Source organism: Melozone crissalis, unplaced genomic scaffold (assembly GCF_028551555.1).
Source record: "Melozone crissalis strain CALT ecotype California unplaced genomic scaffold, PUWL_Pcris_2 ptg000095l_1, whole genome shotgun sequence".
Taxonomy (NCBI): Eukaryota; Metazoa; Chordata; class Aves; order Passeriformes; family Passerellidae; genus Melozone; species Melozone crissalis.
In genome coordinates this window covers 1,087,986-1,104,511 of record NW_026535872.1, presented here as the reverse complement: position 1 = coordinate 1,104,511, position 16,526 = coordinate 1,087,986, and the positions used below count along the sequence as shown (strand labels likewise).

Here is a 16,526-nt window from a genome sequence, read left to right as displayed (position 1 = left end):
GGCTTGTCTGTCCTGCTTGGCCCAGCCCAGGCAGGGCTTTCCCAGCCACATTCCACACTCCATTTCCCAGATGGAGTCGCTGGTGCCTCTGAGTTGTGCTGCCTCAGCCCCAGGGACGCTCTCCTTGTCTGGCCATTCCCTCACGGTCTCTGGGCAGGGATGGCCTCAGTGGGGGCTGCTGACATCCTCAGCAACTTGGAGGCTGCTGCTGAATTTTCCTGCTCCAGAGGCTTGTTCAGCCTTCAGCTCTTCAGTGTAGGAATTTGGTGTCCCAGGGCTCATTAATATTGAGAACACCTTAACAAGCCAAGCCTCTGGGAATAATTTGATTTAAGTGTTAAAATATTGTGTGGTAATTAGACAGATTTCAGAACTGTATTCAAACAGAATATGTTCTATTTAAAAAGTCGGGGAGAAAAAATTTTTTTAGGTCCTGTTTAAGTCTTTTTTTTCCCCTGTTAATAGCCAGCCCCAATTGACATTGAATCCAGGTACCTCCTCATGCGGTTTCAATAGATATGAAAATCAAGACCCTTCATGGCTGACAATCAATCAGACTCTGACCCTACCCCCACCCCACCATTTCCCCCATCCAAGCCCTGGCACTTAGAGCAACCTTGTGCAAATCTGAGCTTCCTCCAGGCAGGCTGCACCTGCAGCTTTCAGCTCCTTGGCTCCAACTCCCACCTGCTTTCCTTGGAGAAACAGCTGCCCGACACACAGAGGGATGTTCATTTCTTGTCAGCCAACAATGCCAAGGCAAGTCACAGCTCCATCAAATGCCAAAGTCATTCCTCTGTGGGATATTAAATCCACATTCTACAGCAAACAGTCTCAGAGCAATGGAAAATGCCTTCTGTTCCCAGCACAGATCCCAAGGCCCCCCAAACCCTCCCTGCCCCAATTTTGCCCAGATTTGCTCTTTGCACACACGAGTCACATGCTGAAGTCAGGAGCTGCCTCCATGCCCAGAGGAAGGAAAAGAGAGAAAAGGGATGAAGAGCTCTCCTGTGCAGAGCCAAGGTCCAAGTGCAGCCCCTGCAGTGGGAACCACAACTCTTTAGGTTTGTCCTTTGCGCTCAGGGACTGGTGGCATCCAGAGGCACAGAAAGGTTTCTTGCCAACAAACAAAAGTTGAACATTTGAACAGTTTAATAACCATCACAGCTCTTTCCTCAGCTCTCTGCAATGTCCCAGCAGCATCTGACATGTCCACCATCCCCCAGGGATTTCTGTACCGGAACAGTTCTAGACAAATACATTAAAATAGGGAATTCTGTGGTAGATATAAAGACAATTAGGATGTTGACTAATGTGATATTTTTTTGAACATCAGAAAATTGGGCAACTCCCTGGAGCTCAAGGCATGAAACCAGTCAGTTGAGAGGCACTTGAATGACCGGAGAACATCTGGAAGAGGAAATCTAGGAGCAATCGGAAAGTCATAGATCCATCTGGTCTAGTGAAGAGATTTCATTAGACATGGCCATTTAACCAGGAGAGCTGGAAACACTTGATGGAAAAGATACGTTAAACAATAGACTGAATATTGGTGACACAAGTAGAGAGGAAGACCAGTATTTCTTCTTCTTCTGCCATCAGTACACTTCCAGGTAATCCCTATTTCTCATGGGAAAATTTTGTATTCCTTAAAAGCACTCAGATGACCCAGATAATAAAGATTTGTCTGCATATTATCAAACAAACAAGTATTAAAACCTGTGCCCCTTTCCAGGCAGACATCAGCTGTGTGCCCATGAACAGGCAGTGCCACTTGTGCCCTGAGGTTCCCAGCTGGGATTGGATCTGTCAGAGAACACCTGAGGGAGAGCAGAGCACCTTGCAAGCTGCAGGTCCCTGACAGCCCCGCTCTCCAAGGCCTTTTGCAGCCTGGTTGATTCTCTGATGATTGTGACACTGCAAGGCCCTGGGGAATCCAGGGGCCATTGTGACACTGCGGGGCCTGGTGGCACTAAAAGGACCATGGTGACACTGTGTACAACATGGCAGCGCAGAGCCAAGGGGCCACTGTGACACTGTGGGGCTGAATGAAAGCAAGGAGTCGTTTGTGACAGTCTTGGTCCTTGTGGAACCAAGAGGCCACTGTGACCCTGCAGGGCCTTGTGGAACCATGCAGAGCATTGTGACAGAGCAGGACCTGATGTCAGGTTGGGGCCATTGTGACACTGCAGGGCCCCATGGAACACAGGGCCCACTGCTGCTCCTCAGGGACTCCTGGAATGAACAAAACATGTTTGACATCGTGGTGGCCCTTGGGACCAAGAGGCCATCGTGGCATTATGGAACCAAGGAGAGCATTGCTGCACTGCCAGATTAATGGAACCAAGGATCCATTGTGACACTGAGGGGCCCAGGGATCCAAGGGCCTTTGTGACACAGAGCAGTCCCATGGAACCAAAGGGACGTTGTGAAAATGGGAGGCTTCATGGAATCATGGATACCATTAGGACACTGTGGGCCCTCATGGAATCCTGTTGACAACGAGTTGTCTGGGAGTGTTGATCTGCTCAAGGGTAGGAGGGCTCTGCACAGGAACCTGGACAGGCTGGATCCAGGGCCCAAATCCAACAACGTGAGGTTTAAAAAGTCCAAGTACCCGGGTCCTGTACTTTGACCAAAACAACCCTTGCAGCTCTACAGGCTGGGGACAGAGTGGCTGGACAGCCGCCAGGCAGAAAGGGACCATCAGGAACTGATGGACAGCAGGCCTGGACATGAGGCAGCAGTGTGCCCAGGTGGGCAAGAAGGCCAATGGCTCCTGGCCTGGATCAGGAATGGTGTGGCCAGCAGGAGCAGGGCAGGGATTCTTCCCCTATGCTCAGCCCTGCTTGGGCAGTACCTCGAGTGCTGTGTCTAGATCTGGGCCCCCAAATTTAGGAAGGACATGGAATGGCTGGAGCGTGTTCAGAGATAGGCAACAAGGCTGGTGAGGGGTCTGGAGCACAAGTCCTGTGAAGAGTGGCTGAGGGAGCTGGGGTTGTTTATCCTGGAGAAGAGGAGGCTCAGGGGAGACAAGGCGGTGTCAAGGCACAGTTGGACTTGATGATCTCCAAGGTCTTTTCCACCCTTGCTAATTCTGGGATTCTCTGAAAGCACCCTTGGGGCAGTTGCAGAATAAGCCCGGGGCCTCCTCTTCAGAAGCTCCAACAGCCCAGGTTCCTCAGATTCTACTGCCAGCCCCAAAGCCCATCCTGTCAGTCCTGCAGAGCCTCTGCAGCTCCTCCTCACTGCCCAGAACAGGGAGCCCCATAGCCAGACCCAGCAGCCCAGATGTGCCCCCCTGGCCTGTGTGGAAGTCCATCCGAAAATCCTTCATTTTTTGCCTCACAATTGTCATGAGAAAAAGACCACCAAAGGGTAAAAACTGTTGAGCCAGTTGGGAAAGAAAGTCTCATGCTTATCTAGTGTGTTCACAGGTGGTGTTTGCAGAACATGCCATGCTTTACTCGAAGGGGGCATGCTGCCCTTTTCTGGACAATTGAACTGGACTTTCTTCCACACTCCTGACCTGGCTAGACTGAGCTCTGGGGTGGCTCCCCCCCCCCGCTCCATGAGAAGACCCCTCTTGCCTGTCTTCAACCACCGTGACGGACCAACAGAGACGCGAATCCCCTCTTCAAGGAACCAAGAACCTCTCTGGCACCCTATTGGCACGCCCATGGCACCCCCCTGGCAACCTCCTTCCAGAGACTGGGACTGTACCCCCTCCCAACTCAGGGAGGGGGAAAAACCTGCCCAGAGTAAACGTACCTGTGAGCATTCGGCCATGAAAACAATGGAACTGTCTCACCCCCTCCTCCTGTTCTTATTCTTCGCCCCTCCATGGAAACCTAATTTCAGCCACCCTTCCCCAAACCAAGAACAGTATATCTTGGGGTTTGGTTCGACTGCTTCTCTGAGATCTCCCCAAGACGTGTACCAGCGAGTTTCGGCAGCGGGACCCCGAAGATATCACGTTTTGGTAGCTATACCCCATTCCCTTACCTTCTTTCCTCCCTTTTTCCCTTGTCCTACCCTTCTCTTCCCCAGATCCCCTAACCAAATGCATATTTAGCTGTGGTTATCATCAATAAAATTGCATCTTGTTGATTTGTTACTGCAAAACCCCTGTGCCTTTGTTGGTTATTTTTGCACCTAAAAATCATTCGTCGCCCGTTTATTTCGGGCGGACCTTCACAGCCTGGAGTGCCTCTGGCAAGGGAGCAGCACCAGGCACTGCAGGAGCCTGCAGACAATTCCTGCAGCACTTGTAGGATGATCCTGCACCCCAGGGGACGTTCCCATGGTGCCAAGTACGGAACTACAATGGGGAGGGGGGCTAGAGAGGAAAGGGCAAACAGGGATGGGCTGTTTGCAGGGGAGAGAACAGGGGTGGGCAATAGGAAGAAATTTGTACCAGGAAGAGTAAAGAAAGCAAAGGGGAAGCAAAGGAAATGCTCAGGGCAGTTTGGGGGTGGCTGCCATGCAGCCCTGGCTCTGATCAACAGCGTCTGCAGTGGGACAGGAAACTCCTAGCTCATGGGAACAAATTTTCTGGCTGAGTACAGAAGCCAGGACAAAGCTGAGTGGTTTCTCTGGTGTCTCCCAGCCCTTGCTGGCCCCAGGGGCTGATGGCATTTGTGCTCCCTCAGGTTCATGTCCCCACACCAACAGCATGGGGGTGCTCCCGCCTGCTCTGTGCAATGCAAACAGGGGCTGTTGAGCCAGTGCTGCCGTGTCTGTGCTTGCAAGGATGGGGCACCTGTGTGAGCTGGGGGAGAGGCCAGGGCTGCAGAGGGGGGATGTTGTTGGCAGCTCCATCAGGACGCTCTGGGACGCTGTCCTGGGCTGTCCAGTGCACTGGGGATGGATCAGCCCCTGCTCTGCTGCTCCTTCCCGTCTCCCCCAGGGCCCTTGCAGAGGACCAGCCATGCTGTTTGCCCCCAGCCTGCCCACGGCCAGTCTGGGGCTGCTCACGGGGCTTTTCTGTGCTGAGCATTGGCCTGGCTGTGTTCTTGAGAGAGCCTGGGCAAGGAGCCTGGAGCCCCCAGGCCCTGGCCTGAGGCATCAGCTCTGCCCCAGCAGTGCCCATGGCCTGTCTCTGCTGCAGCCCCGGCACTGCCACCTCAAGGACTGTGCCCGGCCCCGAGAGCACTCAGGCCCTACAGCAACACCAGGGCCACCAGGGCAGTGGGGCAGGGCCACGACAGCAGCCCTGGCAACAGCAAGTGCTGCTGTTGGGCACAGCTGCTGGGCCAGCACTGAACTGCCCCCAGCTCTGCACACAGACATTGCTGCTGCAGCACCAGAGAAGGCAACAAAAGGGCCTCTCTACAGAAATCTTTACTGGGACATCCTTTGATTCCTTTAAAGCCACCGAGACTGCAGCCCCTCATTGACACAGTCTGTGGCCATAGGGAATGTGGAGAGAAACAAAATGAGAAATTACACAAACAATGATCATTCTTTTTGGACAATATGAAAGAAGTAAAACAAATGAAAGAAACCCAAAAACAAACCAACAAGAAGTATCAAAGATGTCTTTTATGACAAGTGATTTGCAGAAATTGGCCAGCATTTTAATGTTTCTGAAACCATCCAGTCATCAGTTTCCACACTGTAGCCTTGAGCTCCTGGTTCCTCAGGCTGTACATGAGAGGGTTCAGGGCTGGAGTCACCACCGAGTACAGAGCAGACGTGGCCAGATCCAGGGTTGGAGTGGAGATGGAGGAGGGCTTCAGGTGAGCAAATGTAGCAGTGCTCAGGAACAGAGAGAGCACAGCCAGGTGAGGGAGGCAGGTGGAAAAGGCTTTGTGCCGTCCCTGCTCAGAGGGGATCCTCAGCACAGCCCTGAAGATCTGAACATAGGAGAAAACAATGAACACAAAACAACTAAAAAACAGAAAAGCACTTCCCATAAGAGGAGCAAGTTCCCTAATGTAGGAATTTGAGCAGGAGAGCTTGAGGATCTGGGGCACTTCACAGAAGAACTGGCCCAGGGCATTGCCATGGCACAAGGGCATGGAAAATATATTGGCCGTGTGCAGCAGTGAATAGAGAAATGCACTGGCCCAGGCATCTGCTGCCATGTGGGCACAAGCTCTGCTGCCCAAGAGGGTCCCGTAGTGCAGGGGTTTGCAGATGGACACGTAGCGGTCATAGTACATGATGGTCAGCAGGGAAAACTCTGCTGAGATGAAGAACGTAAAGAAAAAGAGCTGTGCAGCACATCCATTGTAGGAGATGTTCCTGGTGTCCCAGAGGGAATTGTGCATGGCTTTGGGGACAGTAGTGCAGATGGAGCCCAGGTCGCTGAGGGCCAGGTTGAGCAGGAAGAAGAACATGGGCGTGTGCAGGTGGTGGCCGCAGGCTACGGCACTGATGATGAGGCCATTGCCCAGGAGGGCAGCCAGGGAGATGCCCAGCAAGAGGCAGAAGTGCAGGAGCTGCAGCTGCCGCGTGTCTGCCAATGGCAGCAGGAGGAAGTGGCTGATGGAGCTGCTGTTGGACATTTGCTGAGGCTGCACATGGGCACCTTCTCATGGAGAAAAGGACAGTGAAGTGTTAGAGGAGATACCTGTAATCAAAATCAAAGCCATTTCCCACACACCTTACCCTCGAACACACAGAGAAACACTGCTGTGTTGAAGTGTTCTGGGGTTTTCTTTTTAAGTTTCCCCCATGTCTCTCCTGGAATTCTTGGGTATCAGAAACTCTCAGCATTTCTGCTGCCCTGTGGTGGAAGAGAGTGAGTTCCCTGGGGAAAGATGTTGAGTGAAGACTGCAGGGAGATGGTCTGTTGTTTTGATCTGTTCAGAGTTTCCTTGGGCTTTAACCTTTCTCAGGTGGATGGTGATCATCTTCCTATGCTTCCCCTAAAATGTTACCAGGCAGTGCTGAGAGCAGATGGATCCACCACAGCCCAGCTCCACATTTGTAGCCAATGACTCGCATTGCTCATTTCACCAACCCAGGACCTTTTTCAGTCTCAGAACACCTCTGCCTTTACCCATCAATCTAAAGTCAGAGATGCTCTAGGACAGGTTTGCACCCTGGATTGAAGCTCCCAGCTTGGTCTGAAATCTCAGGGAGACTACCAAGTGTCCTTATGATGGTATTGGATGAAGGGAGATGCAGGTCCTTCCCTGGCGGCACTGACAGCATTGTCCAGAGCTGGGCACTGGAGACAGCATCACCCTGAGCCAGCTGTGCCCCCTGCCAGAGCCCCCAGTCCTGGGCAGCTGCTCCCAGCCCTGTGGTCTGCAGAGAGAACTGGGCCCGGGGCTGCAGAGCTGCCCCACGGCTCTGCTGCAGCTCTGCCTGCACAGGAGGGGCTGCACGCCTTGGAGCCCTGGCCCTGAGGGCAGAGGCTTGGGTTTGGGGACAGGAGGGAGGGGGCTTGTACAGAGGGAGGGGCTGCACTGGAGGGGATCCTGTGGGCATCTCTAAACTCTCCCTGCCACAGCATTTCTGGGTTTTGTTTTCTCTCGTTGCCTGATCTTCTCTCTGATTCCTGCAGATTTTGTTCCTGCAGGGGTTTCCTTGTGCCGTATCTCTCTGTGCCAGCACTCACAGACCCCAAATCTCTGTGGACTCTTCTTGGCCTGACAGAACCCTGCCTGTTTGCAGGGCACTGGCTGGGGGCAGGTTCTGTTTGCAGCTTGGGGAAAGGACAGCTCAGACTGAGCCTGATGGCTCAGGCAAAGCGGGTGCTGGTGCTGTCCGTGGGCAGAGTGGCTGAAAGTACATCAGGGCTCTCCTGTGAACCTATTGATCACTAAAAGTAACAGTTCAGATGTCTCAGCAACTTGTAAATTTTCGTAATTAATAATTCATAATCATGCTTTAATATTTATGCCCCTCTCGCTGCCATTCTCCAATAATAGGAAACTGAATACAAAGTCTTAGGATATTTCCTCATTTTTGTCAAAATTCTATTCTTAGAAATACTCTATGACTGACCAGAGCCCCTCAGCATGTCAGAGCTTCCTTAGCATTTCTCCTCCCCTGCACCACAAATACTCAGACTTGTACTCACAGGGTCTGTAGGCATTGGGATGTTCCAGCTTCAGGAGATGGCTCCAGGAGCTGCAGCTGCATTGTCCTGCAGCCAGAGGTTCCTGTGCCAAGGGCTGGCAGTGATTCTGCCCCAGGCACTCCTTCCCAGCCCTGACTGATTGAAGCTCTCTGTGCCTCTGTGCTGTGCCCAGGGTGGCTGCAGGCAGTGCCCCAGACCTGCTGGGCTGGAAGAAGAGCTGCTCATCAAGAGAAATGTGCTTTTGAAGCTCTTCTTGGTTACCAGGAGCTGCCTCTGTGCCAGGAGCCCAGCCCAGCTCAGCAGCACAGACATAGCACCAGAACTTGAATGAGCCTCTGGGGCTTTGTGCTCAGACACTGAACATCAGTCCCTGAGAGGGAGCTGAAGAAACCACTCCAGAACTCCAAGTCAGAATCCAACTCCAAACTTTCATGCACTTTTAATGGGTCCCACTGAGGGACACGACTGAGAAAGTGTCCCCAGGCCCCAGGCAGAGCAGAGAACTGCAGGCAGTGATGACAGGTGGGGACAAAGAGAAGCCAAGTCTTGGTGCCCTGGGGCACAGCAGCAGGGTCTGTGCCACCAAAGGCTGTGAGGAGACACCTTGTCCTGAGGCACTGGGGCCTCCTGGCACAGCCCCAGCCAGGCTGGGCACTGTCAGCCCCATGTCCTGCCCTCAGCATCCCCCGCTAGCCCACATCCCAGTGGCCTCAAGGATCTGCTGGAAGGAGTCCCTGGGGAGCCTTGCTCAGCAATGGCCCTGGGGGCTCCTTCATGCTCCCAGGGACTGCAGGTTTTACAAAGCACCTTCAGTTTGGCTTTTGCCTTGGAGTCATTGAGAGGTTTGTGTAATCATGGCCTCGAATTATCTGCTGTAATTCGTCCCTGGAGAGGCTTTGTCAGTAACAACACTCAGTGGGGCTCATTAATGCTTCAGTGTACATCAGTTATTTTAAGGTATTTGGTGTTTCCCTTTTGATAAAGACTCTATGAGAGGTTTGTGCGCTCATGGTCCCAATTATCTGCTGTAATGAGTCCCTGGAGAGCTTTGTACTGACACTCAGTGGTGCTCAGTATTGCTTTTAAATATGTACATTTTTTAAGGTAGTTTGGAATTTCCTTTCCACACTGAGACTTTGAGAGGCTTTTCTGCCATCCTGGCCTCCAATTCTGTCCTCCAAGGAGCCCATGAGGAGCCTGTGTTGGGGATGGACCTCACTGAGACCTATTCATGCTTTGAGACACTTTGGGGTTTTTCTTCTCGCTTTGACTCCTGGAAAGGTTTGTGCAATCTCCTCTCAGGCCCTGAGGTTCCAGGGCTCAGCTGCAATTGTACCATAGGGCTCATTAGGATCAAGCATGTCCTGACAAACCATGGCTCTGCCTTGATTTCCCCCTGCTCTAATGCAGTTTATCAGGAATGTATCTGGAGATATTTTGGTTTGCTAATTTGAGATTTCTCAGCCAATGCATCTATTAGTGCAGTGGGTTCAGTGTTGGCTAATTACCATTGGACTCACTGGAATATCCTTACTCGTTTCCTGCTGTGATACAGGATTAGTACAAAAGTAAAGTAGGCTCAAAACTTTAAAAGGGTATAAAGAAAAGTTTATTACCAGTAAATAGTAGAAAGAGTAATAAGAATCTGAACACTTCTCCTCTCCCTACAACCTTTTCTTTCTTACTGTCAATGTAAAGAGACAAAGCCTAAACTTTTCAGTCAGTTTACCACCTCTAGAGTAGTCTTTCTTCAGTTCACTTAGGGACTTGGGGAGAGGAGTCTCTCTTTCATGCTATGGAGACTTCTCCATAAGAAAAATCTTCTCTCATGGCTCTCAATTCCCACGAATAGCAGCTGCCCAGAAAATCTGCAATTGTGAAGTCCCTGCATTTTTTATAGCTTTTCCCACAGCTGTGTTTATGGGCCATGTCAACTTATGGGGTAGCAGTTTAAAAATGAGCTGTTGAAGAGCAAAGATTCTCTTAATCCATTTCTGAAATCATCTTGATGTCTGAGAACAGAGGTCTTCTTCTCTCCCTGAGGGCACAGTCTCATCACTCTGCTCTCTTTCTCTGTTCAAACTCCTTATGGGATCACAGCTACTTCAACTTTTGCTTACTTTAGCATGGAGGCCTTTGCTGAACAACTCATCTCCCTTATGTGTTATAGGGCAAAAAGAGAGTCAGATGTATCAATTACATCCTTCTCCATGGCTCTACAAGAGGATTTCAGCCCCAAGATCAAGGCATCTCGTCATCCCTCCCATCTGGGACTCAACTTCCCCTTCACTGACCTCAGTGTCTTCATGTTGCTCCTCTATGTGCCTGCACTTTGTCCTTTTCTCTCACTCGAGGGAAGATGGAAGCACTGAAAGAGTTCATATCTCCCCTGGGGCCTGCAGATGGTTCCATGACCCTGGCCGGGCTCGGTGCTTGCAGCCGGAGCTGTTTTATGATGGAGGTTTCTGCAGCAGCTGTGCTGGGGCTGTGTCAGGATGGGCCGTGCTGGGGCAGGGCCAGGATCTCAGCAGCCAGGCCAGAACACAGCAGCAGCACAGCCAGGGGCTGATGGCTTCTCCTCCCCCTGCCCGGGGCTTGCGGGTGAACCTCAATGGTGGCAGAATCTTGGCCGAGCTGGCCCAGCCTGGGGCTGCTCCTTGGGCCCAGCGGATGCTGGCTCGGCCTGGCCTGGTGGTGGGGCAGGGCTCAGCAGTGCCCAGATGTTCGCAACTGCAGCCATGGCCTGGCCCGGTCTCGGCCCCACGGCCTCCCCTGCCCTGCCCGGCAGCCGATGGGGCCTGGCGGGGTCCCTGGGAAGGGGCCCGACCCCACGGCAGGAGCCGCCCAGCCTGGCCTGGCTGAGACGGTGGCCAGGTCAGCCTTGTTGCCTCTGTGCCAGCCAGAAGGGCAAGAGACCCGCCCAGGGCTTTCTCATCTTTAACATGTGTCTTCACAGAGGCATGTACAGTTTCCTTAGTGGTTTAACAGATTGTCAATTCTCAAAGCCAATTACTGATTGCTGTATGTTGTCAGACATGGAGGAAACTGCTAGCAGCTTCTCTTAGGACATTACTTCCATGATGCGTAACCACCACAACAGTACAGAGCACAGAGCTCCTTTGTCCATATGTAGTGGTCGTGCCCGAGGCCTCAAAACACCACCTAGAGAGATTTCTGGGCCCTCTCCAGTGTTTTCATTTGCAAACATTCATCTCATACTCTAAGAAAATCACCAGAGGACAGGGCCAGCCTGACCTGTCTGTCCTGGCTACTTTTGTCTGGGAGCAATCCTTGGATATATGGAATTTGGAAGGCGAAATTCTTATTTTGGCCATGGCCCCTGGACATGAAGGCCGGCTCTTTTCCATAGGAAGGAAGGAACAGAGCCCCAGTATTTCAGGGGCGGATGAGAGGTGACCACCAGAGGCCAAGGCCAGCCAGAGCTGGCAGGTTTTGTTCTGAGAGGTACCCTTGCATTCAGGAATTGTTCTAGGGAGAGTACCAGTTTTGGCAATGGGCATCTGAAAAGACAGATGGTTCTTTTCCATAGCAAGGAAAGCACAGAGCCCCAGTCCTCCAGGAGCTGATGAGAGGCAGCCCTTGACATCCCAAGGTCAGCCAGACCTGTCAGGTGGTCCCTGGGAGGCCAAGCCAGCCAGACCTGTTCCATGTTCCCTCAGTTCCATGGGCCCCCACAGTGTCCCAATGGTCCCTTGCTTCCAGGAGGCCCTGAGGTGCCATAATGCCCCCTTGGTGACACAAGGCCCTTAAGGGTCACAATGGTCTCCGTGGTTCCATCAGGTCCCACAGAGCCCTAATGGCCTCTGGGTTCCATGAAGCCCTGCTGTGTCACCATGGCCCCTTGGTTCCATGGGCTCCAGTGGTGCCACAATGACCCCCTTGGTTCCATGAGGTGCCCACAGTGTCACTGTAGTGTCCTTGGACTCACTGGGACTCTCAGTGTGTTCCCAGTCACCCCCAGTATGGTTACAGAAACTTCCAGTATATCCCAGTTGCCCTCAGCATACTCACAGTCATTCCCAGTCGCATCCACTTGGCCCAGTAAGGTTCCACTTTCCACAAGTATGATCCCAGTCACTCCCAGTGAAGGGAGGGGACCAGGACAGACTGGGACAGGCTGGAATGGACAGGGACACCAGGATACACCGGGATAAACCGGGACAAATCAGCACACACCAGGATACACTGGGACACACCGGGATATACCAGGACACACTGGGATACACTGGGATACACCAGGACATACCAGGACACACCAGGATGTAGTAGGAGTCCCTGTAAAACATATGTATTCTATAAGTGGCCTTGCCCCAGTCCTAGTTGTTCTAAATGGGCTACAGCTGTGATGTCCTTAATTGGGCAGCAGCTGTGGCTCGTGAAGGCAACTGGGATAAAAGGGAGTGGCCTTTCCAGTCAGGGAGAGCCTTGGAGGAGTCCTGATGAAGCAGCAGGAACAACACTGCTGAGAAGAACTTCTCATAAGGTATGGGACTCTGGAAAAAAATATAACAGTGATATGAATACAATAAGTGGTGACCCCGGTGTGATAGTTGGCAGAGATAAGACAGCCAAGAGCTGTGGATGGCCTTTGAGCCAGGAACGGTGGATAAGGCAGCCAAGAGCTGTAGAAGAACATAGCCTTTGAGTCAAGGAGCTGTGCAAGAATAGGGCCTTTGAGCAAAGAGCTGTGTGTGTTGTACGAGGCCTTTGAGTCTTGGGGTAAAACATGTATTGTGGGGAAATGTGTATATTGTATTTGAATCTCTGTATTGTATTTGAATATCTGTTAGGAAAGGGGGAAATGTAGTAGGAGTCCTTGTAAATATATGTATTGTTTAAGTGGCCTTGCCCTGACCCTGGTTGTTCTAAATGGACTACAGCTGTGAAGTCCTTAATTGGGCAGCAGCTGTGGCTTGTGAAGGCAACTGGGATAAAAGGGGGTGGGCTTTCCGGTCAGGGAGAGCCTTGGAGGAGCCCTGACGAAGCAGCAGGAACAACACTGCTGAGAAGAACTGCTCATAAGGTACGGGACTCTGGAAATAATATAACAGCAATATGAATACAATATATAACAGCAATATGAATACAATACCAGGATACACTGAGATACACTGGGATACTCCAGGATACACCGGGACAGTCTGGGATACACCCCACCCAGCACTGGGACCAGGATCAGAGCACACTGGGACCCAGCAGGGCCAGAGCTGATGTAACAGGGATCACAGTGGGACCAGCTGGGATTGACTGGGAGTGACTGTAACCATACTGGGGGTGACTGGGAACACACTGAGAGCGGCTGGAGTAACTGAGTCTACATTGGGGGCAACTGGGATTGACTGGGACTGTGCTGGGGAAGACTGGGATCACAGTGGATTCTTACTGGGATTATACTGTGAGTGACTGGGTCTGTGCTAGGGTGTCGTGGTTTTGGTTTGCTGATTTAAGATTTCTTTAATTGTGAGATTTTTTTTGGCTAATGTACTAAGGAATGTGGTGGGTTTGGCGTTGGTTAATTACTAATACACTTATTTTTTGTTATGAAATAGACATAAGAGAAAGGTAAAGCAGGTTTAAAACTTTAAAAGGGTATAAAGAAAATTTTTATTGAAAGTAACTAAAAGGGGAAAAAAAGGTAGTAAGAATCAAAGCAAACTTTTCAGAATATTTCTCCCCATAACTTTTTCTTTCTCACTGACAATGTAAAGAAACGAAACTTAAGACTTCTAGTCAGTTTACTACCTCTAAAGTAGTCTTTTTTTTTTAGTTAACTTAGGGAAAGAAGTCCCTCTTGTTAAAGTTATGGAGACTTTTCTACGAAAGGAAAAAACCGTTTTCTCATGGTTCTCAATTTTGTCATGAATAACAACCACCAGGGGAACCTTGCTATCGTGAAATCTTTCTTATTTCTACAAGCCTTCCCACAGCTTGGAGATGGGCTATGTTGATTGATGGGGTATTGTTTTAAAGATGAGCTGTTCAAAGGCAAAAGTTCTCAATATCTATCTCTAAAATCATCTTCATCTCTGGGAACAGAAGTCTTCTTTTTTTAGAAGCACAAGGCGACTCTCTTTCTTTGTACAAACTTCTCATGGGATTACAGCTTTTTTAACATCTGTTTACTTTTACATAGAAGCCTTTAGCTAATATAAATTTGAACACTTTTGTCTCCTTATAGTTTTATGCGTTATAAGGAAAAAGAGTCTTTTGTTTACAGCTCACTAGAGGATTTCCGCTCTAAAAACAAAGCATCTTCTCGCCCCTCCCATCTGGGACTTAACTTCTTTATTAATTTGACTGTCTTAATGTTTTTTAATGTACTTGCATCTTAAACTTTTCTTTCACTCAAAAGAAGATCGAAGTACTGAAAAGGTTAACATCATGCCTGAAGCCTACCTAACCAACCAATAATTTGTAAGAGAAAGCTGCAGCTCAGTTGTGTTCAGATCAGCTTTATAGTTAGTTTTTAGTTTTCTACACCAGCTACAGAAGTCTCTGGTCTCAGCCACGCTAAGAAGAAGGAGAAGCCTGACAGCAAGATCTTCACAGCCACAGCCAGCCCTGCTCTGGCTAAAACTCCACAGCCTCCCCTGTCACCTTGCCTGGCAGCTGCTTAAGCCCAGCCAAACCAGAGCCCATGGAAAGAGAAGCCAGCAAGCAGCCCAGAAAATAGAAAAGAAGCCCAGCCTGCAGCAAGACTGCCCAGCCGAGATACAGAGCCCAATCCAAAACCCAGCACCTCCCTGCCGACCAACAAAGAAAAAAAAAGTTAATGAATTTTTTGGTCTTTACCATGTGTGTTTCACAAAAGCGTGTCTAGCTTTTCAGCAGTTCAACAAACTCAGATACACGAAAAACTTTGCATCACTTCCACACTTCCCTAAATTTCCTCCCATTCCAAAACATAAGACAGGGCCCATGGGAGCAACTAGGACAAATCTGGGAGCAACAGCAAGCAACTGGGACCATGCTGGGAGCAACTGGGATCATCATGGCATCAGACTAGGATCATACTGGGAGGGACTGGGTCTGTGCTAGAGGCAAGTTGGATCACACTGGGAGGAAATGGAACTATGCTGGGACAAATGGGATCATACTGGGAGCAACTGGTACCACACTGAGGGTGACTGAGATCCTTCTGGAATCATACTGGAAGTGACTGGGAGTAGGCTGAGGGCAACTGGGACCATGTTGGGGCAACTGGGATATACAGGAAGTGACTGGAATCATGCTGGAGGTGACTGGGAGTGGCTATGAGCAAATAGAATCATACTGGGAGCAACTGGGAGTGAGTGGAAACACATTAGGGACAACTGGGATGTACTAGGAGAGACCAGAAGTGACTAGAATCACAAAAGAACTGTAAAAGAAGTTACTGGAATAATACTGGGAGTATCTGGGAGTGAGTGGAATCATACTGGGAGTGACTGGAATTATAATGGGTGACTTGGAGTGACTGGGACCATACTGGGGGCAAATGGCACCGTACTGAGAGTGACTGGGTAGTGGAATCATACTGGGCAGGACTGGAACCATTCTGGGAGTGCCTGGAACTATAGTAGGGGTGAATGGAAACACCTGGGATCATACTGGGATCATAATGGGAGTGACTGGGATGATACTGGGATCATACTGAGTCTAACTGGAAGTGACTGGGACCATCCTGGGCGTGACTGGGAGCCACAGGGCCCATGGTGGGAGTGACCTGGGGGAACTGGCCCAGCTGGGGCTAGGGGTTGTTCTGCCCCGGGTCCTGCTGCCGCCCCTGGCCCCACAGAGCCAAGTGACAGGAGACAGGGGACAGCTGAGGGACAGGGCAGGTCTCAGTGCCAGGCAAAGGGGTAAAAGGGCGTCTGGGTTCTCAGGAATGGGGGTGCCGGGGGTCTCAGGGTAATGGAAAAGGGAGGGCAGGGATGTGGAGAGGTCCCTGTTTTCCCATGGAAGAGAGTTCCAGGGGGTCCTTGAGCCCAGGAAAGGGGAGTCCAGGGTTTCCCAAAACGGGAGACCAGGGTGAGGACACCCAGGATATTCTGGAAGGGGGAGTTCAGGGGGTCTCTGGTTTTTCAGAAAGGTGGGGCTGGGGTCTGGGAAAGGCAGGAATGGGGGTCCAAGGCATTCGAGGGCGTCCCAGGGTCAGGCCCATGGCAAGTCTGGAGGCTGGGAGCCATGGGATGGCCAGGAAAAGGGGAGCAGGGAGACCTGATACCTGGGAATGGGGGATTCAGGGGAGTCCCTGTGCAGGATAAGGGGAGCAGGGGGGTCCCGGTGCTGGCAGGGGTGGTTCAGGGTTCCGGTGCTGGGGGTCCCACTCCCCCCTGACCCCCCAGAAGCATCCCCAGCCCCAGCGCTGGAGCCATCGCGCTGCTCCTCCTCACTCCAAGGATGATCCCAGTAGAACTCGGTCACCCAGGAGCTGCTCCCAGGATGATCCCAGTTGCTCCCAGTCCTTCTTTTTTATGATGCACTT

At 51.1% G+C, this 16,526-nt stretch overlaps 1 protein-coding gene across 1 annotated transcript; it reads right to left on the bottom strand.

The window, feature by feature from the left end:
- Window positions 1-5,597: 5,597 nt before the first annotated feature.
- LOC128947303 (olfactory receptor 14J1-like) lies at window positions 5,598-6,512 on the bottom strand (the record flags this gene model as incomplete). The annotated part of the gene is made up of 1 exon (XM_054291555.1): window positions 5,598-6,512. A coding segment is annotated over exon 1 (915 nt), but the record flags the coding sequence as incomplete, so codon positions are not given.
- Window positions 6,513-16,526: the final 10,014 nt, after the last annotated feature.